The sequence below is a fragment of the Pleurodeles waltl genome, chromosome 9 (assembly GCF_031143425.1).
Source record: "Pleurodeles waltl isolate 20211129_DDA chromosome 9, aPleWal1.hap1.20221129, whole genome shotgun sequence".
NCBI classification, from domain to species: domain Eukaryota; kingdom Metazoa; phylum Chordata; class Amphibia; order Caudata; family Salamandridae; genus Pleurodeles; species Pleurodeles waltl.
This window is the reverse complement of record NC_090448.1, coordinates 508,508,154-508,534,237: the sequence shown is the minus strand read 5'-3', so window position 1 is coordinate 508,534,237 and position 26,084 is coordinate 508,508,154. Positions and strand designations below refer to the sequence as shown.

Below are 26,084 nucleotides of genomic sequence, written 5' to 3'. Positions count from 1 at the left end.
GTGGTAGCACAGATCCAATTAGGTAACCCCAACATCTCCACATGGGCCTTGAGCGCCACTTCCTTCAAATAGTGATCTCAAAATCACTACCCAACAAACAGTCCCCAGGCATTGCAGGGCTCAGAGCCACCTTCAGAAGTCCTTAACCCCCTCTCAAATAGAGAAAGGGACACAGGATATTGATCCTGTCTGTTGACAGCCACTACAAATTGGCAAAATGCACTGGGAATTACCTGCTCTGGGTATACCAGCTGACACCTTACCATAGTCATGCTGGCACCTGTGTCCCTCAGACCCTCAACACCATGCCCATTAATTGTGACCCATTGCCCATACTTTAAAGTAATTAAGGGCACATTTATATTATGAACCATCTCACTGTCACCCAGGGACACTAGGGTAACCCCACTAGAATCCCCTAACAACAGGGAAAAACTCCTCCCTCATCAATACACTATCAACCCCTGAGATTTTCCCTTAAGTGGGAGCTGATGCTCTTTTTGCACACTTCGGATCCCCTTTGTAGTGCCCATACTTGTAGCACTTGGCAGCTTTTGTCAGGGTAGTTTTTCTTCAGGTGACCAGATTGGAAATTTGAACCAGACCGTTTCCTCTGTGAGTTGTTTTTGAGGCATTTAGAGAACTCTGTCTTTTCATTTCTGCCTCCTTCTTCTGGTGGGAACCCTGAACACCCTTTTGGTAGTCCCTCGACCCCAGATGGCATTTTGGACACTGGTGCTGACCCAGATGTCCGCCTCCTCAGACAGCTTCCTAGGGTCAAAAAGTTTACTATCTACTAAGTGTTGGAGCAGCTCTGTAAAAAAAAGATCAACCATTTACTTTTTTTAAATCAAGTTGTACAGCCCTCCATAACCACCTGCTTTGCTGCCCCTAACACAGCCCTTCAGTGCCTAGCTAGCATGGTCCAAGCAATCCACCCAACTCTGTAATGTAATCATGTGACTCAACATCTGCCATTATTTTTCAGGTGTCAGCCCAAACTTGTTGAATAGTATGGCCTTTATAGCAGTAAAGTAGGTTTGGTTGTTTGGTCCCTGTAGGAGGCTGGAATGGCTTGTAGTGAGTACCAAGGGGTACTTGCACCTTGCACCAGGCCCAGTTATCCCTTATTAGTGTATAGGGTGTCTAGCAGCTTAGGCTGATAGATAATGGTAGCTTAGCAGAGCAGCTTAGGCTGAACTAGGAGACGTGTGAAGCTACTACAGTACCACTTAGTGTCATATGCACAATATCATAAGAAAACACAATACACAGTTATACTAAAAATAAAGGTACTTTATTTTTATGACAATATGCCAAAGTATCTTAGAGTGTACCCTCAGTGAGAGGATAGGAAATATACACAAGATATATATACACAATAGCAAAACTATGCAGTATAGTCTTAGAAAACAGTGCAAACAATGTATAGTTACAATAGGATGCAATGGGGAAACATAGGGATAGGGGCAACACAAACCATATACTCCAAAAGTGGAATGCGAACCACGAATGGACCCCAAACCTATGTGACCTTGTAGAGGGTCGCTGGGACTATTAGAAAATAGTGAGAGTTAGAAAAATAACCCTCCCCAAGACCCTGAAAAGTGAGTGCAAAGTGCACTAAAGTTCCCCTAAGGACAAAGAAGTCGTGTTAGAGGAATAATGCAGGAAAGACACAAACCAGCAATGCAAAAACTGTGGATTTCCAATCTAGGGTACCTGTGGAACAAGGGGACCAAGTCCAAAAGTCACAAGCAAGTCGGAGATGGGCAAATGCCCAGGAAATGCCAGCTGCGGGTGCAAAGAAGCTTCTACTGGATAGAAGAAGCTGAGGTTTCTGCAGGAACGAAAAGGGCTAAAGACTTCCCCTTTGGTGGACGGATCCCTCTCGCCGTGGAAAGTCGTGCAGAAGTGTTTTCCCGCCGAAAGAACGCCAACAAGCCTTGCTAGCTGCAAATCGTGCGGTTATTGTTTTTGGACGCTGCTGAGGCCCAGGAGGGACCAGGAGGTCGCAAATTGGACCAGCAGAGAGAGGGGACGTCGAGCAAGACAAGGAGCCCTCTCTGAAGCAGGTAGCACCCAGAGAAGTGCCAGAAACAGGCACTGCGAGGATGCGTGAAACGGTGCTCGCCGAAGTTGCACAAAGGAGTCCCACGTCGCCGGAGACCAACTTAGAAAGTCGTGCAATGCAGGTTAGAGTGCCGTGGACCCAGGCTTGGCTGTGCACAAAGGATTTCCGCCGGAAGTGCACAGGGGCCGGAGTAGCTGCAAAAGTCGCAGTTCCCAGCAATGCAGCCCAGTGAGGTGAGGCAAGGACTTACCTCCACCAAACTTGGACTGAAGAGTCACTGGACTGTGGGGGTCACTTGGACAGAGTCGTTGGATTCGAGGGACCTCGCTCGTTGTGCTGAGAGGAGACCCAAGGGACCGGTAATGCAGCTTTTTGGTGCCTGCGGTTGCAGGGGGAAGATTCCGTCGACCCACGGGAGATTTCTTCGGAGCTTCTGGTGCAGAGAGGAGGCAGACTACCCCCACAGCATGCACAAGCAGGAAAACAGTCGAGAAGGCGGCAGGATCAGCGTTACAGAGTTGCAGTAGTCGTCTTTGCTACTATGTTGCAGGTTTGCAGGCTTCCAGCGCGGTCAGCAGTCGATTCCTTGGCAGAAGGTGAAGAGAGAGATGCAGAGGAACTCGGATGAGCTCTTGCATTCGTTATCTAAAGTTTCCCCAGAGACAGAGACCCTAAATAGCCAGAAAAGAGGGTTTGGCTACCTAGGAGAGAGGATAGGCTAGCAACACCTGAAGGAGCCTATCACAAGGAGTCTCTGACGTCACCTGGTGGCACTGGCCACTCAGAGCAGTCCAGTGTGCCAGCAGCACCTCTGTTTCCAAGATGGCAGAGGTCTGGAGCACACTGGAGGAGCTCTGGACACCTCCCAGGGGAGGTGCAGGTCAGGGGAGTGGTCACTCCCCTTTCCTTTGTCCAGTTTCACGCCAGAGCAGGGCTAAGGGGTCCCCTGAACCGGTGTAGACTGGCTTATGCAGAATTGGGCACCTCTGTGCCCAACAAAGCATTTCCAGAGGCTGGGGGAGGCTACTCCTCCCCTGCCTTCACACCATTTTCCAAAGGGAGAGGGTGTAACACCCTCTCTCAGAGGAAGTCCTTTGTTCTGCCATCCTGGGCCAGGCCTGGCTGGACCCCAGGAGGGCAGCTGCCTGTCTGAGGGGTTGGCAGCAGCAGCAGCTGCAGTGAAACCCCAGGAAGGGCAGTTTGGCAGTACCAGGGTCTGTGCTACAGACCACTGGGATCATGGGATTGTGCCAACTATGCCAGGATGGCATAGAGGGGGCAATTCCATGATCATAGACATGTTACATGGCCATATTCGGAGTTACCACTGTGAAGCTACATATAGGTAGTGACCTATATGTAGTGCACGCGTGTAATGGTGTCCCCGCACTCACAAAGTTCAGGGAATTGGCTCTGAACAATGTGGGGGCACCTTGGCTAGTGCCAGGGTGCCCTCACACTAAGTAACTTTGCACCCAACCTTTACCAGGTAAAGGTTAGACATATAGGTGACTTATAAGTTACTTAAGTGCAGTGTAAAATGGCTGTGAAATAACGTGGACGTTATTTCACTCAGGCTGCAGTGGCAGGCCTGTGTAAGAATTGTCAGAGCTCCCTATGGGTGGCAAAAGAAATGCTGCAGCCCCTAGGGATCTCCTGGAACCCCAATACCCTGGGTACCTCAGTACCATATACTAGGGAATTATAAGGGTGTTCCAGTAAGCCAATGTAAATTGGTAAAAATGGTCACTAGCCTGTTAGTGACAATTTGGAAAGAAATGAGAGAGCATAACCACTGAGGTTCTGATTAGCAGAGCCTCAGTGAGACAGTTAGTCACTACACAGGTAACACATTCAGGCAAACTTATGAGCACTGGGGCCCTGGGTTACCAGGGTCCCAGTGACACATACAACTAAAACAACATATATACAGTGAAAAATGGGGGTAACATGCCAGGCAAGATGGTACTTTCCTACAGTCCCGCAGTGCTAATGTCTGAAGTTTATCCCTCCCCACTGTGGGCATATACCTCCACATATTACCACCCCAGAGCTCCTCTGGGACCTTGTGCACTCTCAGAGCCACTTCAGAGGCTGCAAACCATTTGCCTATGTCATCTCCTACGGCACAGCAGGGTACCACATCTCTGGGTATCTAGACTCTTCGATCACCAGTGGACACTGTAGGTATGTGGCCACCACTTACCGTCCTGGACCTAGTTCCAGGGATCTTATGTCCAGATCTTTCATACTGATCCCATGGGCCAACTACTTCTCATCAAGTGCCAATATAATTTTGTAAGCTCCGATTTAAGATTTCTTTTTTCCCTCCTGTCTGCCAGCTCCTCTAGTGAAAGGTTCCTGGAGGAGACACTGATCCCTGGTCTGGGAACCACTCCTGCTATTGGCATGCTTTTGTCCCTTACCACAGACAGTTTGAGAGTGAACTCAGGCTCCAGATTTAGGAAATCCTCCTCCTCCTTCTACTCTGGGATGTATCCTCTACAACCTGGGCCTCTCCCCAGGCTCTTAAAGCCTTCTGTAGTTCCACCTTCCTGGTGAAACCCCTTGTAGACACTTCAAAGTTCTTGCAGAAATCCTTCAGCAGTTGCGCAGTGTAAGGCTCTAAGCTGGCTTAGTCAAATGCAATTCCAGAACGTGCAAGTGCTGCTTCTCCAGAGTGAGACATAATTTAGCAGAAAAAACAAAAAAGCCAATCAGGGAGAATTGCAAAAAATTGAAATGGTCTTAATGTAGAGTTGTAGTGAACACAGAGTTACTATATGGCATTGCACAAACACAAGTCCTACACTCACCACTGATCACCAATGTTAGAACTGGGGTTTCTGTTTGTCAGAAAATGCACTCTGTACAAGCAGAAACCATCACTTGTAGTTAGGTTTGGATGGAGTTTGTGGAGTTCCGCTATGCAGAACTCTGTGAAGTGCTAAAAAAAACTCTGCTGTGCTGTGCTGAGTTCAAGAAGCAGTGGAGTTTAGGTAAGTTGTGCTTTTTGCACTGATTTTCAGTGCCAGGAGTTTCTCCTGTGCTATAAAATCAAAGCAAACAGCATCTCACAGAGCACCGGAGGGCCCTCACTTCGTTCTGCTGCTCAAGTAGATTTTCTACTCAAGTGGCAGCTTCCGCAAAGTGAGTGGGAGCTTTCTGAATGTGAGAGGTAGCGACCTGCCACAACTGCACGCATTCAGAAAGATCGCTCGCCAAAACAGCAATTTCTCTCGCTCACCTCACCAGCTTAACTTTGGCAAACTGCCTGAGAGAGCAGAGTGGGAAAACTCTGCAAACTGTGCCAGCAGAGTGAAAGTCTTTGTCCACCCCTACTTCTAGTCAAGGTAAGCTAGATACACATTTAGAGAACACCTGTGCCCACCCTCCGGTAGCTTGGCATAGAGCAGGCAGGCTTATCTAAAGAGGCAAGGTATAAAGTATTTGTGCATTTGTGCAACACACACACAGTAACATGAAAACATGACAAAAAGACTTGACATATGTTACGAAAACAGAGAATATTTATCTGAGTAAAACAAGACCACAATGATGAAATCCAATCAGTAGAGGTTGAGATATGAATTTTTACATAATAAACCAAAAATAGTGCTTAGAAATCAATAGCGCTAAATGTTATTTGAGGTCTCCCTAGACCGGAATAAATCCAACGTTCAGGCTGACCTCAATGGAGAGTAGGCCAGCTACAGGACTCACGCAGAGTCTTGGATGGAGAAGCGTTGACATTGAGGAGTGATGTGAAAGCGATGTGTTGGTTCCGATTCACGCAGTTGGGTTGGTGTCGAGTCTCACAAGCGGGTCCTGCGTCGGCATCATACTCCATTGATATGTATGTAATGCATCATTGCTGAGCCACACAGTGATGTCCTCTAATCGGTGCTGTTTCGTAGTCGAATTTTGTAGTCGGATCCCGCGTTGTTGATTCCACAATGTCGGCATCAGAGGGCACTGCACAAGTGTCACAACGGCTTGGATTTGACGATTTTTACAGAGAAAAAGCTGTAAAACCCACTTCTAAAGGCCAGAACTGGATTGGCAGCTCAGGCAAGAGTAGAACGCACAGACGGCAGAGTCCAGAAAGGGGAGAAAAGTTACAGGTAGTCTTTGATGTCGCTGAGTGCAGGAGAACAGGGGACAAGCCAGCAGGCCCTTGAAGTCACTCTGAGTCAGATGAGAGGGTTCAGCAGGGCAAATATCAGCATGCAGCAGGGAGGTTCATTAAGGCAGAGAACAGTCCTTCTTGGAAAGAAGTCCAGCAGTGTGGCAGTCTTTGTAGCACAGCCGTCCTTACTCCTGGCAGAGTTCTTCTCAGGTCCAGTAGTGTACTGATTTGGTGGAGCCAGAGACCCATTTCTTATACCCAAATCTGTCTTTGAAGTGGGGGTGACTTCAAAGAGGGTCTTTGAAGTGCATAGAGGTCTTTTCTTCCTAGCCCTGACTCCAGACTATCAGTAGGAGGTAATCAGATCTTTGTGTGGGGACAGGAACTTCCCTATTCAAGTGTGTCAGCTCCCCTCCGCCCTTCCTGCCCACGAAGAGTTATCAGAATGCAGATGAATGCAGAGGAGTGCTCGGAGACACCTACTCCTGTTTCTGTGGCTATCTAGAGGAAATGCACAAGGTGTAGTTGTCACCCTCCCCAGATGTGTATTGGAGACAGGATACAAGGCACACAGTTGTAAGAGGAGGGAGATGCCCACTTTCTAAAAATGGCATTTCTAAAACAGTAATTTTCAATCTGTCTTTACCAGTAAAGAGGATTTATCATTACCATTCCAATTATATGAAATATGATGTAGCTACCCCTATCTGATCAGGAATTGCAGCTTAAGCGTATATTAAGGGTTTCCCAATGAGAGGAGTAGGCCTCACAGTAGAGAAACACGACTTTTAGTACCAAAAAGTACATGTGCCACTTTTTACTTACATAGCACCCTGCCATATGGGCTGCCTAGGGCCAACCTTAGGAGTGACTTATATGTACTAAAAAGGGAAGGTTTTAAATGCCAAGTTGAAGTGACAGTGAAACTGCACACACCGGCTTTGCAGAGGCAGGCCTGAGACATGTTCAAAGGGCTACTTAACTGGGTGGCACAATCAGTGATGCAGGCTTATTAGTAGCATTTGATTTACAGGGCCTGGGCATAAGGTATATCACTCCACAAGGGACTTACAGTAAATTAAATATGACAGTGGCGGATACACCAATATAACCATGTTTATTGGAGAAGCACATGCACATTAGCACCGGTCAGTGTGGTAAAGTGCTCAGTGTCCACAGCCACCAAAAAGACACAGAATAAATGGAGGGAAACAGGCAAAAAATTTGGAGGAAGACCACTCTAAGGCTGACAGGTCTAACAACGCTGCTTAGTGTTTTATACTGATAGTGTGGTGAAGAGATTACATATTCAAGTTATTGACAAATCTACATGAGCTGCACCTCTACATTATTATTAATATTAATACTGAATTAACTGAAGTGAAAAGAAAAACATACTTACTTCTGCTAATCTGGAATGTTTATTCACAACTTCAGTTTTGTTCATAGGAGTCAATTGTTGCAGAACACCACGGCTGTTTGTCAGAGCTCGCGTTAATCTGGCCAACTTTGTCCATCCTTAAAAATAAACGGTGAAACTGATAAATTACATCTTGTTGGTTGCATGCATCATGATTGAAGTGTGCTCAATGAGCTTGTAACTCCTATTTTCTCTGCAACATAGGCATTTTAAATCATAGCCCACATTGCAGAGTAAAGTGTAAAAGATTTGCAATCTGGTAGTTAACACCAAAACTAAGGATTACAATTTTCTTTAGACTATCATTAATTGTGCTTAAGATATGGGAGTGTCTAGATCTTCAGGAGAGGAATGAGTACTTAAGGCATGGATTGAATCGTTCAGAACAAGATTAGATAATTTGGGAATACTGTGAAAACAATCATTCAAATAGGTAGATGGTACGAATTAAGAATGAAGTGGACACATTTAGGGAAAATGTTTTGCCAGAAACATTTTTTGAGTCAAAGAGTAGCAAGATATGGAAGAGAATGACAGGAAACATTTCTAGCCATGGTGCTCTCCAATGATAGGAAGTCTTCTGAGATGGAGGGAATTAATTTAGAAATGTGAGTTACTCCATCTGATTAATTTAAACCCTAGATTTGATGCTTGCTTGTGTGTACCCTCATTTGTAAACTCTCCTGTAAAATAAGGCTTGCATTGTTTGGCCTAGTCATCTAGTGCTTCTTCTGTAAAGTATTACAACACTAAACCATTTATGTCTTAGAAGTACAAAGAGGTACAAAGAGTATGTAGGTTTTGATGGGTAAGTGTTAAATTTAAATTAACTGCTTAGGTGTTAAGGGTCTATTAGTCAGTTGTTATGTCAAATTGTTGTTGACATTTGGCATTTTTGCACCTTGTCCATTATTTTCTGTTGGATTCTAATACAGCCTTAACCTGCTTTAGAAAATTCACAAAATGTAATTAGCTTTTCCCCAATATTTCAGTCATGTGTTGTTCAAAGTACTTTTAAAGAGAGTGCATCATAAGTTTGCATTCCAAAAATGATCCTTTTCAAGCTTTCTAGAACATATACCATCAAAAGTGTTTTTTTCACAATTATGTCACAGGTTCTGCAATTAGTTATTAGGTTTAGATGTTTACACTTTGTGGGTGAAAAAAACATAGGTGATTAGTGAAATCTAAAGAGAAGTGATACAGCTGAAAATTGCAAGCATGCAGGGAGCATGTTGGACACGATTTTCACACACCTTGGGCAAGGGGGATATCTGGAGCTTTTGACCTGTAGTGCATTTGTACCCAAGGAACCAAACCATCCTAATGCACTCGTAAAACATAGTGACCTGAGGAATTTGACATGTGTTGATTCTGCAAACTTTTTATACCCATAACACCCAATAAAAATCCCGATCATCACACAACTCAATGCCACAGATGTGTTAAAGGATTATTTCAAAGGAGATGAAAACATGTGAAACACTATATATCCAGTGTATGATGAATGTACATTCTTTAAAAAAATTTGACAAAAGCTTCATCTGTGATTTTAGGCACATTGTAATTTGGCATCCAAAATCATCTAGTATTCCCATCCATGTCTTTTCAAATTGGAAACCCGGGGTTCTGAGGAATGCAAATGGTTACATATCGAATACTGATGTCAATATTTTTGACCTGCACATGTATAGATGCAACAATTTTGATTACCAACACTTAACCAGGATAAGCATATGTAGAGCGGTATGGGTCCAACTGACAAAGGAACATTTATGCATAGATTTCTCCCTAAGTCTGATCCACACTTGTACGAGGAAATCTACGAAGCAGAGGTGGAGCCCCCCCACTTCTGCAATGGAAAATTCTAAATGAAGAGTATAGACAAACAGCATTCACCTGTTGACAATGACTCACCTTATCCACCAAGCGCATAAATCCAGCCCACACTCTAGCCTCTCCACTCTTCTGCCCTGACTGGGTGACTGTTCCACCCAAGTGAGACCCAGACTCCAGCTACATATACCAGAACGCAGTCTACCCTCTGCCCCACAGAAGAGGAAGACGATCTTCACTGAGGAGGAAAGAGGTCTTGTATTTACCTTTGTTGTTGATAATCACACAAGACAAAATTTTCTAGCTCCAGACATTGTTAGTGGAAAGCCCAATGCATTTCAGGTTGCTGACCCTTCTGCAGGGATATGTGCAAGTCTGTTCCTCAAGGCATTAGTGTGTATCAAAGTGTTTGGTAGAGTTGTCACTTCGATACACACTAATGCATTGATGAATAGACTTGCACATATCCCTGAAGAAGGATCATTGACCCAAAATGCAATGGGTTTTTGTGATTGTGCAAAGTGTGTAACTCAAGTAGAATCATTCTGATTGATATTTTGGAATTTTACAAGAAAATTTCAAATACATTGTAAAAACTTTGTGGAAATCAACTTTATGGAAATGATTGAAATAAATTAATGAACTACAGAGAAAGGAAATTGTTCCTTAAGTGGAAGAAATGTAGTGGAGATCTCACAGATCCCATAAAGGTGCGTCAGGTGACTGGACAGGCAAGTCCTCCAGCATCAGTGAAAGGACAATCCTAATTCTTAACCTCATATAACTTTGTTCTGTATCTCATGTTCCCATACAAAGTTAGGAAAGAGAATGGAAATTTAGGGATATTGTTTGCCTCTAACACTGTTCCTAGGACATCTATTGGAGCAAATGGGGAAGGTTTCCTTTGGCAACTCTATTCTCTGCTTCCCTCCAGCAGATTTTAAATATATGTTCCACTTTTTTCTCAAGTGAATGAAGGCCACTCGGTATGGGTGGATGATGCTTCAATAACCACTAGGTCTGTATGTGTTTGGAGCAATGGGCATGTTGTCTTATTCTTAGTTGCCTTACTTGTTGTCTCAGTCTCCCTGGGGTCAATGAATTTACTGTTTCCCTAAAGCACAATGATTTTGCTCTCAGTACTAAGCACTAGCGTAAATGGAGGCTACTGTTATAGTTCCATTAACCACCCCCTCATCATACCTATGCCTATAGGTAATATATTATATGGCCATTATTTAGGAAATTCAGCTTTTAACTCCTTTCTCTAAGACTTTCTAATTTTAATAAACTCTATTGCTGGCTTTTTGGACCTCTGGGAAGTTAGGACCTGCTGAACACCTATTTCCCCTTAAATATGGAGACAGACTGGAAAACAGTGACTGCAATATCTAACTTTTATATACCTCGATAATAAATGCACGCAAGGACTGCACAGATAGCATAAAAGTTAAATAACCTATAGGGACACATCTAGGTCTTATGCCACATGTTGGGTTACAAACATGGATGTTCTCTATCACTGCAGACCAAGTTCCTCAGTTATAATGTCAAGCCAACATATTTGGACGTTTTAGTCCTAAATGTGAAGATAAGTAAGACAAAAACGAGTTTGCCTTGATGCCTATAAGGTCCATTTGCAAAATTATCAGATTTACAAACATATTAAATCTTTGATGGGGAGAAAGCATGGCTAGCATGTGCAATCTTGAAAGTGGGTTTAGGAGTCTGAAGACGCAGAAAAACAAGTTACTCATTTGTGTATTCGTACAATGGTTGCCCAGCATAGTTATCTTTCATAGATTCAAATGCTTACATTTTTCTCCATCATCAAAATGGGAGTCCCTCTGTAACTTTGAAATAGCCATACAGTGCATTGACATAAGCAAAAGATTCAGACAGTGGATACTTTGTTAACACTTCCAGTTCATTATAAAATGGCCAAACTTTGGCGAGTGAGGTGAGAAAGCTCTATGACACACCCCTTCCTAGAGGAGTTCACACCTCAGATTTTGAGGTACAAGTACTACAAGTAGTGGAAATGTAGAATCATAGCAGAAATGACTGAGGTGAGCCCTTCTCCCGGGAAGATGGTGGGTCACATGTGAATCTATAAAAGGCACCAGCAATGGAGAACCACCATTACAGGCAACTCTATGTTCCTCTAGCATTCAATCTTTTATAGATACACATGCTTGAATCAGAATGTTAAGCAGTGTTAATATTTCCAAACTGTTTATACAGTACATAAGGATAGCGGAATGTAAAATAAAAAATGTCTCACTCTATTCGAAGAGCATTGTCCTCCTCCATTCTTTAAAAGAAATTGCCGGCCAGGGCCTACTAAAGCTCGGGTGAGGGACCATGCGGCTTCCCTCCTCTTTTCTTATGATCATGGTCTCACAAGGCTTGGGAGGGCACATGCCCCTCCCCTTGACATGACCAGCCCCAGGTGTTGGGGTCCTTGGTGCCCAAAATGTAGTTGGGGAGGGAAGCCATACTCCTGCCCTTCTCCCTATGTATGTTTAAAAAAAATGGTAACCGGCATTTGCTTTTATTTTTTCCTACAATCCCACTGAGTCGCCCCCCTCATGGGGCCTGGGGGGGCATGGTGTCCCTACCCTGCCTCCTTATATAATTTGTTTGAAATTTCAGGACAGGGGACTACGTTCCCGAGTCCTGTAATGGTTGCCAGCAACAGTTTCCTCATGTTGCTGACACCTAATCAGAGCACTTGCTTCCGATCTAGCTTCCTGCCAAATTTGATTTAATTTTGTTATGCTGTTTTTAGAGTAGTGCTGCTTAAAGAAGTCTATGGAAAATTAATAGGGAATTAGCTTTTGGGACAACCCCTTTTTTCTTGGGCCCCACTTGACAGATCACCCTGCATTTTTTCTAAGAATTAACTGAGGTGAATTCGCCATTGTTTTGGAAAGTTTTATAAAGATCCTTGAAACAGTGCCAAAGGTATTAGCAAACCAAACCAAACCAAAAAATGCCTTGTCTTTGGAAAGCTGACCTAACTATAACTACCTAGTGGCGACCCCCCAACATCTATATCTATATCTATATCTATATCTATATATATATTTAGATTTACTTAAAAAAAACAAAGGTTACAGGGAGGCTATCGTTAGGTTCACAATTTACAAACACAAAACCATGGAAATTCAGCAGTTGTATTTGAGCTATCTCAGGTAACTATAATTTGTGTTCTAAGGTAACTATAACTCGTGCCCCAACCATGCAGTATATTTTTATTGCAAATGTGGCAGTGATATTACCAATAATGTCAATGATGTCATAAAAGATGGCATGACTGACGTAATAATGTAAATTGTTGGGTAAGCAGAAGTGCATGGCAAGGGTTATAGTTGCCTTAGGACACAAGTTATAGATACTTGAGATAACTAACTATAACTGCTGAATTTCGATGGCTTTTTGTGTGTAAACTGTGAACGTAACTATAACGCCCCTCTAATCTCTGTTTTTTTCAGTGAATTTCTAAGGTTTATAGAATTCTGTTCCTTAACTATAATGTCCTTGTAACCTTTGTAATTTGTCAGTGAATTTCTTAAGACTTTTAAATGCAGCCAGGGGTTGGCCGCAGGGCCTGACCTGTGGCCAAGCCCTGCTACCCATCCACTGCATACAGCCAACCACATGCTGGGCACAACGTCGGATGTGCATGACAGGGGGTTGGACGCAGGGCCTGGGGTGCGGCCAGGGCCTAATGCCAACCTATTGCATGCATCCAACTCCATGCCCTCCATACCCTTTGGACGTGAGTGGTGGGGGTTGGCTGGAGCGCCTGGCCTGCAGCCAGGCCCAGCAGCTACCACCTTGCTCCATCAAACGCCATAAAAATGCGGAGTGGAGCATGTAGCCCCCGTTCCCGGAACGATTTCTGGCCTGTGAACCCTATCTACTGGACCCCAGTCATATTAAGAAGGCGTTGCACAAGAACCCACCCAGAGTACCCACTGCATGGAAAAAAGGGAAAGGGGGACATTCAGCCCCTCTGTCTGGCCCAATATTGGCCCTGGGGCCCCACCCCGGGCCTATTTAATTAATAATGGTGGAGGGGGAACCATCTGTCCACCATCCCTGTGTCCATTTTGTCCCCGGGGACCTCATCTCCAGTGGACCTGCCTTGTTCTGAATGGAGAGGGGGGATGCAGCCCCTCTCCCTGGACCAATAATGGCCGCCTGGGACACATTCCCCTGGACCCCATCTACTTAGTATGAGGTGTTTTGGGCCCCGGTGACCCCATCCTCCTGGGCCCAGCCAGTAATGGGTGGGTGTCCTGGAGCCCACCCAGGGCACTCATTTCTTCATTGTTGGAGGACGTGTGGGCAGAGCCTCAATGCCCCTGCAGCCCTAGCCAGCTCCCTGCTTCCAGTGGGAGCTGCCACCGCTCCCACCAGCAGGTATCAATTTTTTCATCTTTTTCCCTGCCCTCTTCAGTGCAGGCAGGGAAACAGATGAAAAGTCTGTTCCCAGTGTGCGAGAGGATTTTACATGTGTTTTTAGTGTTTGCTCTCACTTGACGACAGCTTTAAAATTGTTCCTGTCAAGCGAGAACAAAACACAATGGGCCTGATTACAACTTTGGAGGAGGTGTTAATCCGTCCCAAAATTGACGGTAGAGTGACGGATATACCACCAGCCGTATTACGAGTCCATTATATCCTATGGAACTCGTAATACGGCTGGTGGTATATCCGTCACATTTGGGACGGATTAACACCTCCTCCAAAGTTGTAATCAGGCCCAATATGTCCTGGGGGTAGTCACCACGGGACATAGCAGGAGCCCATCCCTGGGGGATGGGGTTCCCAGTGGCATTATTAGCTCCAGGAGGCGGGGGCACATGGCTCTTTCCCTTTCCTATGCACAGCTGTGACCTGGGGGATAGGGTTCCCAGGGCAGATGTTGGCCTCGGAAGGGGGCCACGCAGCCCCCTTCTCTATTTCTTTTAAGGTTGGGCCTTCAGAGAATGGTGCTGAAATCAGCCAGGAAGGAGTGCTGTGTGGCCCCCCTAACTATTTATGAAATCGGTCAGGCCCCCAGTGGTGGAATCCCTGTGGCCGAAATCAGCCTGGGGAGGGGGCCCATGTGTGCCTTCATCCTCCTTAAGTTAAAAGATATTCCATCCCCAAGAGCTTGCCCACCTGGTGGCAAAGAAAAGCAAGCGATGGCAACTGGGCTTGTTTTTTTTCCAATTTTGCCGGGATCCGCAGATCCTCTGCGGTTTCCTGACAGAAGTGAAAAAAAATGTTTTTTGCCCCCCCGGCAGGGTCTCAGACCCCACCACCTGGCCTAGGAAGTCCGGGTTTTCCTACCCTGCCCTTTCTTGTTTTTGTTATTTTTTTTCTTGGGAGTTGACTGAGCCCAAGTCCCAAGATGGCTGCCAACTCCTCCTGGTTGAAGTTTCGGCAGGCAACTAGATTTCACCATAAGATATGGTGGGTCTGCAGACCCTCTGTCCCTAAATATCTATAAATCTTTTTTCGTAAATAACTCATAAACTACTGAACAGATTTACAGCAAATGTTGTGTAACTCCATTCAGCAGTTCGGGCTGTAATCATGCTCAAGGTCCCTATGGGAAATTGCTTGGGGAAAAGCTGTTTTGGGAGCCTGTCTTTTTCTTGAATCACCCCAAATCTTTCCAGACAGCAGCTGAACTGACTGGTGTACTGGTTTTGAAAATGTTGTGAAGATTTGGCGAACAGAGACAAAGTTATTAGCAAAACAAAAAAACACTCAGTCTGTAGAAACTAGGTCCTAACTATAACTACCTACTGGCGACCACCAGTAGGTGATAGATAGATTGGTTAGATAGATAGATAGATAGATAGATAGATAGATAGATAGATAGATAGATAGATAGATAGATAGATAGATAGATAGATAGATAGATAGATAGATAGATAGATAGATAGATAGATAGATAGATAGATAGAAAAAACAGATGTTAAATTAATGTTATAGTTGGGTTAAAATGCCAGTTTAGACGTAAGATTTTAAATTTGCAAAATCACAAAAATTCACCACTTAGTTCAAGTAACTATCATTCATGACTCTGCCATGCACAGTGTTGCCATAAATTATCATTTTAGATGTCATCAATGATGTTATCAGTGATGTCATCGAACAACTCATGAGCAAGGTAATATGTGAGGTCATAAGCACTGCATGGCGATTGTGCAAGATAAAGATACTTGCAATAACCATAAGTGGTAAATTTCAGTGTGGTTTTGTAGTATAAAATGTTAAGTGTAAGCTGATATTTTCAGTTAAATATACTTTAACCATTGATTTTTTGTGAATGTCTGATGTATTTTTTTAAATGCAAAGATATTATTGGGACAACTATAATGTTGTTTTAGTTTTAGTTTTTTTCAGTGAATTTCCAGGAGCTTTCTTAAACATTAAGTAATATTTTATTACCATATGTAACTATACCAACCCCCTGCTGTGCACACCAAAAGCCATGTGTGGAGTGGTATTGGCCAATGAGCGTGGTCTGTTGCCAGACCGTAAATACAACACACAGCAGGCATCCCACCATGTACATTGTTTGGAGCTCTCAGCTCTCAGATCAGGTGGATGAACTTTTTTCTTAAAGTTTTGTGAAGATTCATCAAAGGGCACCTAATTTATTGGCAAACCAAAAAAATGTTCTTCTTATCACAACTAGGTCCGGTCGCCACTGAGTAATTATAGTTAGGACCACATTTCTATAGGAAATAGATTTTTTGGTTTGCTAACAACTTTGGTGTTCTTTGACAAATGTTCACAAAATGTTCCCTAAAAGTCTCATCCACCTCAGCCTCTTTATGGAAAGTGTTGGGGTGACCCGTCAAGCAGGGTTCAGAAAAGGAGGGGGATCCCCAAACAAATTTCCCCCATTGCAATTTTCCATAGGAAAACTGAACAGCAACACCACAAAACAACTGCATGGAATTACAGCATATTTGGCAGAAACATATATTGAACCAGAATGTGTTTTTGTGATTTGGTAGAAATCCATTTAGTAACTTTTGAGAAGTGAAAGTTTGAAATGTGAGTATATTTCACACTGCAGAGGACCCACAGAACTGACAGATCAAAGATGCGATCTGATTAGCTGCCACAACATAAACAAAGATGTTGCGGCAGCCATGTTAGGACTCAGGGGTCTCCTTATCCTGGCGCATTGGGAGCTCAATGTATAGGTTCCACCCACCTTGCGGGAGCAACTTTTCTTTTTGCTCCCGCAAGGGGTGGACCGAACCTATGTCCTGGGAGAGTGCGGGCGGGGAGAAGGATTTCTGCCCCTTGCAATTCAGTATCCTGGCAGATGGGGGTCCCAAGAACACTGTCACCCTGGGCCATAAGAGAGGGGGTCCTTGGGTCCACTAAATGATTCGGGAAGGGGGTCCACCTCTCCTTCTCAAATCAATAATAATTCAGCCTAGATGTATGGGGTCCCTGAGCCTTAAAATGTCTTGGGGAAGAGTGCTGCTCTTCCTCTGCCCATAAAAAATAATCATCCCGAGGGATGGGGTCTTTTGGATTTTCCAAAAACTCTGGTTGGGGATCATACATCCCCTCCCCATTAAAAATATATCAGCCCTGGGGGCGGTGTCCCCAGGGCCTTCAAAGCTTCAGGGGAGAGGCGGCCCTACACCTCATTCTCAATCTACAAAATTGATCAGGTCCCAAAAGATGGGATCCCCGGCACCGTTAAATGGCTTGGGGGAGATGGCTGCATGCTACCCTCACCAAATAATAAACAACAATATAAAGCCGGATCGTTTAATGGGTGGAGCAGCAGCTAATCTCATATTCACTGCTCCGGCTGGGGTGCACTCCTATACATACTACCCTGCAAGAGCTTTTATTTTGAAAAAAAAATGTCATGCTTGTGGTGCCCCTCGAAAGGACAGGGGCACCACTAAGCTTTTTTGTAATTTTGTGAGGGGCTTCAGAGATTACACAGACCCTCTAGGAACAGCAAAAAAAAAAAGTTGGAATAAGTCTCCCGGGTTATTGAATTCATGACCCCAGGAGGGTTTTCCATATTTTGTTAAGCACTCTGAGCTGGAGATGTATGCTAATCAGTTGGAGTGCAGAAGCCCCTTGTGGTTAATTCTCTAGCTGCATTTTCTTGCCTGAAGAATGTTAAAGAAAACGTCAAAAGCCTTATGGTTTGTTGTGAAGAAAAACGCTATATTTAAAATATTTATGTGACAGTGATTATTATTAAAACATTACCATGTGTACACATGGAAATACATTGTTGGACTTGGCCCTTTCTGTAAAGTCATCCCCAAACTTTGTTGCCTTCACCCTCCTGTTGGCTTTGAGTACTCCTCACACATTACCACTGGTAACCAGTGCTAAAGTGCTTGTGCTATTTCATTTAAACATGGTAAAATTGTCTTATAGCAAATTGACACATATAATTTACTATTAATAAGTCCCTAGTATAGCAACACTACTTGTACTCAACGACTGTTAATTAAATGCTATTGTTGGTTCTGCAGCACTCAGTATGCCACCCACTTAAGTAGCCTTTTAAACATGTTTTAGGCCTGCTACTGGAGCGTGTCTGTACAGATTAAACTGCCTTGTTGACCTTTTTCCAGGCCCAAACCTTCATTTTTAATACATATAATTCACCACTAAGGTAGGCCCTAAACAACCCAGAGTGTATGGTGCAGTGTATTTATAAAGCTGGGCATGTACTTCTAAGTGTTATATGTCATGGTAGTCAAAAACTCCTAAATTTAATTTTTTCTAATGCAACACCTAAATGTCTCATAGGATAACATTGGATTGCCATATGACATTTAATAACTGCTAACCTTTGATTGGGAAAAGGTAAGCATTTCATGTTTGTCATCTATGAAATTGTAATTAAGAATCCTCTTCGATGGTAAAGTCCAATTTTAAGTTACACCTTTGAAAATGCCACTTTTAGAAAGTTTGTATTCTCCTACCCTTGTATGACAGAGTGTAGTTGGCAGTTGGAGTTTGTGAATTCCTCCCAAACAGTTACTCAATAGATGGAGATGTCCTTGAATGGACCATCAACTTTCAGGATGCGGGACATTGCTGGGCACAGTCTCATTGGCAACAGAATAGGCTGCATTGTGCATTCCCACAAAGGCCTTGTCACTACTGCATTGTCCTTGCTGCCTGCTTGGAGTCAGGGCAGGGGAATCAGGAAATTCCAAGCATTTCAAAGAACAACACTTGGAATCAGAACAACCAGAGTGACTCCAAGGCATTGTCTGCTGTCCTCCTGTTCAGAGCCACAGGGGCAGAACTGGTTTCCACCATCTTGAACCTGCATCTGGATCCAGCCTTAGTGAGTCCTGAACAACCAAGTGGTGTTCTTCTAGTCCTGGACCTTTGGTTGTGGTGCTAAATGTGCCCAGAAGGCAAAAATTCTATAACTTGGGAGCTTTGACAAAAAACTGCTGTGAGAACCGAGGAAAGACCGGGACCAACCTGCTTGTCTACCCTGCCCAGGTGTCTCGGAAGTCGGCCTGACTTCATGGTAGCTCTTTCCTATTATGTTCTTCTCTGCAGCAGCAAATCATCTTCAGCGTTCTTTTGCCAAGGAGGTATTTGGCCTCCTGGAACTCTCATCGGCTGCTGGAGATTTTTTAATTCCAAAAAGAAGACTAAGGACATATTTACAAGGAACTGGTGCATCGGTTCTGATGTGCCAGATTTCTTTGCGTCACCTGCGCCCCCCCAACAACATCTTGGTAGCGCTGTATTTACAAAAAATTGCACCATGATGCACGTTAGGACAATAGCGTCAGAATTTTTTATGCTTTTGTGGTGCTTTGCTGGACTGGTGCCAAAAAGGCTGTTACTAGTTTAGCAAAGCACAGGGAGGCCAATAGGCTAATGCGCTAGCCTCGCTTTAAAGCATGCCCTGTGCAAGTGTTAAAAATGATGCTTGAATGGTGCAGAGAAATCTTGTAAATTTCACTTTGACATTGTTTGGGTCTCCCTGTGGGGGAAGACCCCACTTGCATACATTACCGGTATAATGAGGTGCAAGGGGTTACAAAGTGGTGCACTGCTTGCATTGTACCACTTTGTAAATATGGCGCATGGTGGGGGACTGGTTAGCGCCGCCTTACCGGAAAAAGAAATGATGCTAAGGCGGCACTAGGGACTTGCAAATATATTCCTAAGTATGAATGTAGAAATCTTCACCATGACTTCAGACAGCGGCTCCCCGACGCCGATACCTGCTGCCTTGTCCGCTGAACTTTACCTTCTCAGAACAATTTTCTTCAAAATTTCATCAGAGTCTGAAGGCAAATGCTGACCGGCAGAACCTACTTCTTGAATCTAAACCACGCTCCATTGCAGATGGCCATATTTTTCGACTTTGACCTGGTATCGTGCAACAAGGTATCTGTAGTTGGAGCTTTGGTCTTTCAGGTGCTAGTTTTTTACCTTACGTTAAGCCTGACTGCTTTTGCACCTGTGTTCAGAGGGTAAAGCACAGCTTAATTTGTATTCTGAATTTTGTAGTTCACCCTGTCTGGGACTGTGGCTATCGCTTAACCAGGGTTAACACCCCAGCCAACCAACAACCCAATTTGTCACATTCATCATTTACATATACAGCCTGTAAAAAGTGGTACAATCAGAATAGTTCTTGTGTCAACAGTCAACAGCATTGCAATCTCACACTAGTAAGGGATCATCATCAGGGCTCTAGTTGATATTGCCCAAGATAATACTGGGGGGGGTTGTGAGCATCAACGTCAGTGAATGGAACACTTGAATGAGGGGCAAATGGTAAAGAATTGACAGATTTTTCCAGCTTATCACTTAATATATGTCACAGGGTTTGATCCCTGATGTGTCAACACTTTAACTAAACAGATCAAAGATTTGAGACTTAGCATCGGGGCTATGTAAGTTCCACAGGATGGCAGCCATAAAAAAAACCTCACAAGTCAAAATCTTTAATCAAAACAGTAAAGATTTATTCAAATTAAGAGTCATTACAGAAGGCCAAAATAGTTTGATGCAATGTAGCATCACTAATTATTTGCATAAAGCCAATCGTAAAGTAAGTAATTAGTGAGTACCAAAATGTAGTTCAGCAAATGACTAGCACAAATCTGCTCAATTCAAATTTCAAGAAAGCATTAGAAGCAGAATGATATAGAGGCTGCTCAGTTTATAACACAAGAAAAAGTTAAAGTATAAAACAGGCTAACGTGGAGTCTGTATTGTCTATAGAGCAAGAAAAGTCCTATGTATAAGCCAGAAGATAGACTTGTGCAGAGTCTGCCTTTTGAGGAAGTAAGCAGAAAGTCAGGCACACATCTCAAAAAGGGAATATTTGATAGGTTTTTAAGACAGTGAAAGGCACACTCTCAACCTGGTCTGAAGTGATCATAGGGCTAACAACAAATTATCTTTAGTGTAAGTATAATACACTGAATTACATTTGACCAAATGTGATACATGAAACAAGACAATTTTAGATCACCTAATTTGGATGCATAATTTTACAAAGGAAATGAGAAATAATATTGTGAAATGTGTTTGAGAAGTAAAAAAAAACAGAGTGCAGTGCACTACTTAGAGCAGACATGGACAAAGGACCTTAAATATGTTACAAATACATGATCATTTAGCACATGGTTTCCTTCTTGAGGAACACAAATTAATTATTTTCACTTTACTAGAAAAGCATCATAAAAAAATGAAAATTATTTATTTTCCTTATTTTCTGCAATGCAATAACACAGGAGAGAAAGCATACACACAGAAAAGCTTACAAAACAATGATTTATGCATTCTCTTCAGCATCTTTAAAGTGGATGTTAGTGGGAGCAGATTAAGATCTATTAATACTAATTTGAGGGCTAATTATTAATTCTGGCTTACTGGAGTTACCCTAAATCACATTTCTATAAAGCATTATTTTCTGCTTATTAAAATGCTCTAACATTGGTATCTTATTTCTGATTGACATTTGATATATGACATCGTATAATAGATTTTATTATTGTATAATTTTATTTTGGTGGTGGTATTATATTGCTTGGTGCTGGATGGAATTCCCAAGTCTTCCTTTCTTCTTGCTTTTCCAGGGGGAATTAGGATCCTGTCCACTGGCACCCTCAGAAAAATAAAAAGGCAAAGGTAAGTTCCTAAATATTTGTCCCAAATTAGGGTTAGTGAAAGGTGTTTGATATTTTCTCTGAGTTTGCTCGGTCAGGTTATCACGAGTGAAGTTAATTTAGGTGAGAATTTTATATAAATAACATGTCTGTACAGTTCCAGTAACTAATAGGTATAATAGTGCTCAAAACGAAATTGGAATCAACATAAATAATAAAAAACAACCTTTCTCCAAGGGTTTTCAAAATCACTCTTTAGTGTGCAAAACACAGACAGAAAGTGGCCCTTAGTCATGGATCCTTTCCCCAAAGAGAGCTCTCTAACACAACTCGTTTTGGTGAGAGAAAACAACTTTGATTGAGTATGTGTGTTGATTGATTGGATCTGGACTGATGTGTGGATTTTTTAATTGGTGTGTTATAAAGGTCACCTAAGGGGAGATTTAAATGTATGCTGTTTTTTTTTTTTTATACTTTACTTCCAACTTCACAATTCTGAATTTTCCAGAGAACCACAATACCAAATTGTACGTGTATGAGTGTGAGAAATTGGGTAGTTGGTTGACTGAGGTATGAGCCCTGGTCAAGCAACAGCTACAATCCCTTGCAGGGTGAGCCACAAAAAATCAGAAATTTAACCTGTACTTATCCCTGGGTAGCTTGGCACACAAAAAGCAGTCAGGCTAAACATAGAAGCAATGCGTGAAGTATTTATACAGTACACAAACAGCAATAAAGTGAAATCACAGCACAATAAAAATCCCAAACCAATTTAGAAAAATAGAGTAAATATTAATATATTATTTGAAACAAAAGAAATCAAACTACAAATAGTAAAACCAGACTTAGGATTTTTTAAAGTGTATGGTTCAAAATAGCAAGTCCTCAGTTTTAGAAAATGGCGATCTAGGCACCTTTAGCATCACAAACAAGGGTCCAGGCGTGTATAAAGACCACTTGGGGGTTCAGGACTCACTCAGGCTAGGTTCAGATGTGGGGTCAAGATGGTGGGACCCTCTTATGTCCCTGTGGCTCTGAATAGGAGGCCAGCAAACCTACCCTTCGGAGTCACATCTAAGGCTCTGGAGGCAGGTGAAGATGCAGGGCTCAATAGCAGGACTGGCCTCTGAAGGTCCAAGGCAAGCTCCATGCAGCAAAGCAGTCCTTCAAGGTACAGCAGCAGTCTGCTAGAGTGCACAGCAAATCACAGCAGCAGGCAGTCCTCTGAGAGTCCCTTAGCAGGTCCAGTAGTGAACTGAAGAGTGGGTCTGAGAGCTCTATTTCTATACCCTGGTGCCCCGTTCCTAGAAGGTGAGAGAATTTTCCAGAGGGTTCTTTGCAGTTACAGGAGTGTCTTGCCTCCCAGCTGCCTGCACTGAATATACAGGGTTCTTAAGCCTATTGTGTGGTGGCAGAGCCAACCTATTCACGTGCAAGTAGAGCTGTGCTTAGCTCTTCCTTTCCACCAAGCCAATTAATAGGCCATTCAGGCTCAGCTAATCCATCCCACTATTGTGTGACTGTCTGGAGGAAATTCACAAAGTCCTATGTGTCATTTACACTGAGTCATGTGACCTAAAACAGACTGAAGGCACACACAGGAAAATGCCAACTTTCTAAAAGTGGCATTTTCAAACCTGTAATGATAAATTCAACTTGACCATCAAAAAGGGTTTATCATTACATGTCCATAGGTATAAAACATGACATAGCTACCTCCTCTTGTCCAGGAACTGCAGCTTATTAAATCTAATAAGGAATTTGGGAGGTTTTCACTACTAGGACATTTAAAACGTAAAAAGTACATGTCCTACCTTGTAATTACACAGCACCCTGCCCTATGGCCTGCCCAGGGCCTACTTTAGGAGTGATTTATATGTCATAAAGGGGGAGTTTAAGGCTTTGCAAGGGGTCTTAAATGCCAAGTTGACATGGCAGTGGGAAACTGCCTTCAAGCTGCAATGGCAGGCCTGGGACAAGTTTTAAGGTGCTACTTAAGTGGGTGGCACAATACATGCTGGAAGCCCACTGGTAGCATTTCATTTACAGGCCCTGGGTATATGGTATACCACTCTACAAAGGTCTTACATGTAAATTAATTATATGGCAATCAAACCATGTTTTAGGGAGACAGCAAAAGCACTTTAGCACTAGTTAGCAGTGGAAAAGTGCACAGAGTCCTAAGACTAAAAAGTAAAAATCCAGCAAAAGCGATGGAGAAGGAAGGCAAAAGGTATAAGGGTGACCCTGTAGATAGGGCCATTTCCAAAAATGAGTTACTTCAACTTAAAGGGTTCTTCAGCATTTGACACAACCGTAATTACTGAAGTGAGCACAGGAACATTGTCCCTTTGTCTTACTGGTTAAATTTAGCAATATATTTCTGCTAATATTATTGCACCTCTTTAGTGGTAAATGTTTAACTCTATTGTTAAATAAGTGAAGAATTGTATTAACCTCTTTCGTAACTGTCATTTTGTGGTCTATGATATAATAGATTGAGGTACCACTTTTAGTGAGCAATCTCTGAAACATAAGTGCTGATTTTAATGAGAAGTGACTCAAAACATCATTGAGAACCTGCAGCCCCCACAAAGGCCTTTGCATTTCAAGATAAGTTTAGGCATGTAACACAGATGGATTGAATGCTGAGTCAATGAAGAGCTTCAGGCAACAACAGATTTTGAACCAGGATTTGGTCAGAAATCCCTGAACATGCCTCACACATTTTGTGTTCTTAGGCTTAAGATACAGCTATTTTGGCAAACCAAGTGACATTCCTCGTTGATCACAGTATTTCTGTGATCTTAGATCTCAAATGCCTTACATATGCACATAATGTTAACCTTCCATTGGCATGTGTTGCTGACTAGGAGGACCAACCAAGTTTTCTCTGATCATAGATCTCAAATGCCTTACATATGCACATAATATTAGCCTTCCATTGGCATGTGTTGCTGACTAGGAGGACCAACCAAGTGGAAGATCCAATCCTTGCCCTAATCCCTGCTTTGCTCAACTTCACCAACTGCACACCCACCTCATTCAAACTAAAAGGAAAAACTCATTGTGTGGGTCTTTGCACTGCATTATCATTGTACACACATCCTGAGAAATATTCCTGGTTTCCCAGTAAATACCTTGGGAAATGTCTTTAACATAATATTCCCTACACGTCGACTTTATCAATGATCAACCCTCACTCCTCATTATTGGAATCCAGAACTGAATGAAGATTCTTTTGATTTTTGCAACCCAGATGTATTTTCTTGGCAACATATATCTTCCTCATTGTCTTTTTATTTTTGAATCTGAAAATAAATAAGCTGCATCTTACAGTATCTATCAAGAAAGCACCTCAACATTCTGGATTTACATCAGATGAATGGCTAGTATTGCCAATGTCCCCTGTAAATGTTTCATCCCAAACACTTTTCTGCTTTAGTGGTATACAATAATCCAAATTCCACAACAAAGTTTTTTCATACACCACCAATGGTGATAATAAACATAGATTTGGTCTGTCCATCTTCACTTTTAACATTATTCACAATGTCCCCATTAACAGTTAGTAGCTCACTGGCATTACGACTAGTGTCACTGTCTATCACAATATTTTCTATACATTATATTTTAGACTTTTTTCTTACAATCTCTTGTAAAATGTTCAGTTGAGTATGTCAGATCCAGTTAAGAGGGCCACGAGACAGGAAGTGCTAAATCTTCAATTGTGGGAGTTGGAGTCATTTACCATACATGTTCCTGGGCCCATATCATCACAGCTCTTCAAACTGGACCAAGTATGATTGCTTCCACACTTGACTCTCAGGATAACTTGAGTAAGCAGTCACAGGCTTCTTCTTAGGACGTAGTGGGATTTTGCTGAAACTCAAATCTCAACAATCAACCAACAGACTCCATAAGCTAAGTATGATTAACAATTGTACCTAATACTACATACTTCAATATTAATATAGAATTAATTGTCTCTAGGAGCTATCTCTTTTAGGTGCTGCACTTTCTCATGATCTCTCTCTGTCCAGACAGGCTCATGTGCTGTTCAATCGCCCAGAGTTTATAGTGTACTCAGACTCAAGTCTTAACTTTGCTGGATGGAAGGGTTCTGTCAAGTATTTTCAGAACAACCTTAAAATTGAAACACACCCATCCAGCCTTTCTTTTGCTGTCACAATGGTCCTGAATAGCGAGCCTGTGCCGTGACCATCCAATCAGTTGTCTGTTGATCTGTAGTTCTTAAGAAGGTAGAGTCATAATGTACAGTCCCAAGGGGGAGTCACTGAAATCAGCAGTTGAAGCCCACATCCAGGTCTACTGGGCAGCAGCTGTAAACCCGGACTAGATCTTTAGTATTGCAACCAAAGACGCTATGCACAGCCCTTTATCAATTAAGCAGATATAGAACCGCACTGGCATTCAGATATTTAGCAGATGCAGCCACAC

General features: G+C 42.9%; 1 protein-coding gene across 1 annotated transcript in view; it reads right to left on the bottom strand.

The window, feature by feature from the left end:
- KCNH5 (potassium voltage-gated channel subfamily H member 5) overlaps positions 1 to 26,084 on the bottom strand; it is a 703,848-nt gene that overhangs the window by 459,864 nt on the left and 217,900 nt on the right. The window contains exon 6 of the mRNA XM_069207374.1: positions 7,606 to 7,721. Within this exon, the coding sequence (XP_069063475.1) occupies positions 7,606 to 7,721 (116 nt within the window). The remainder of the gene's footprint in view (positions 1 to 7,605; positions 7,722 to 26,084) is intronic.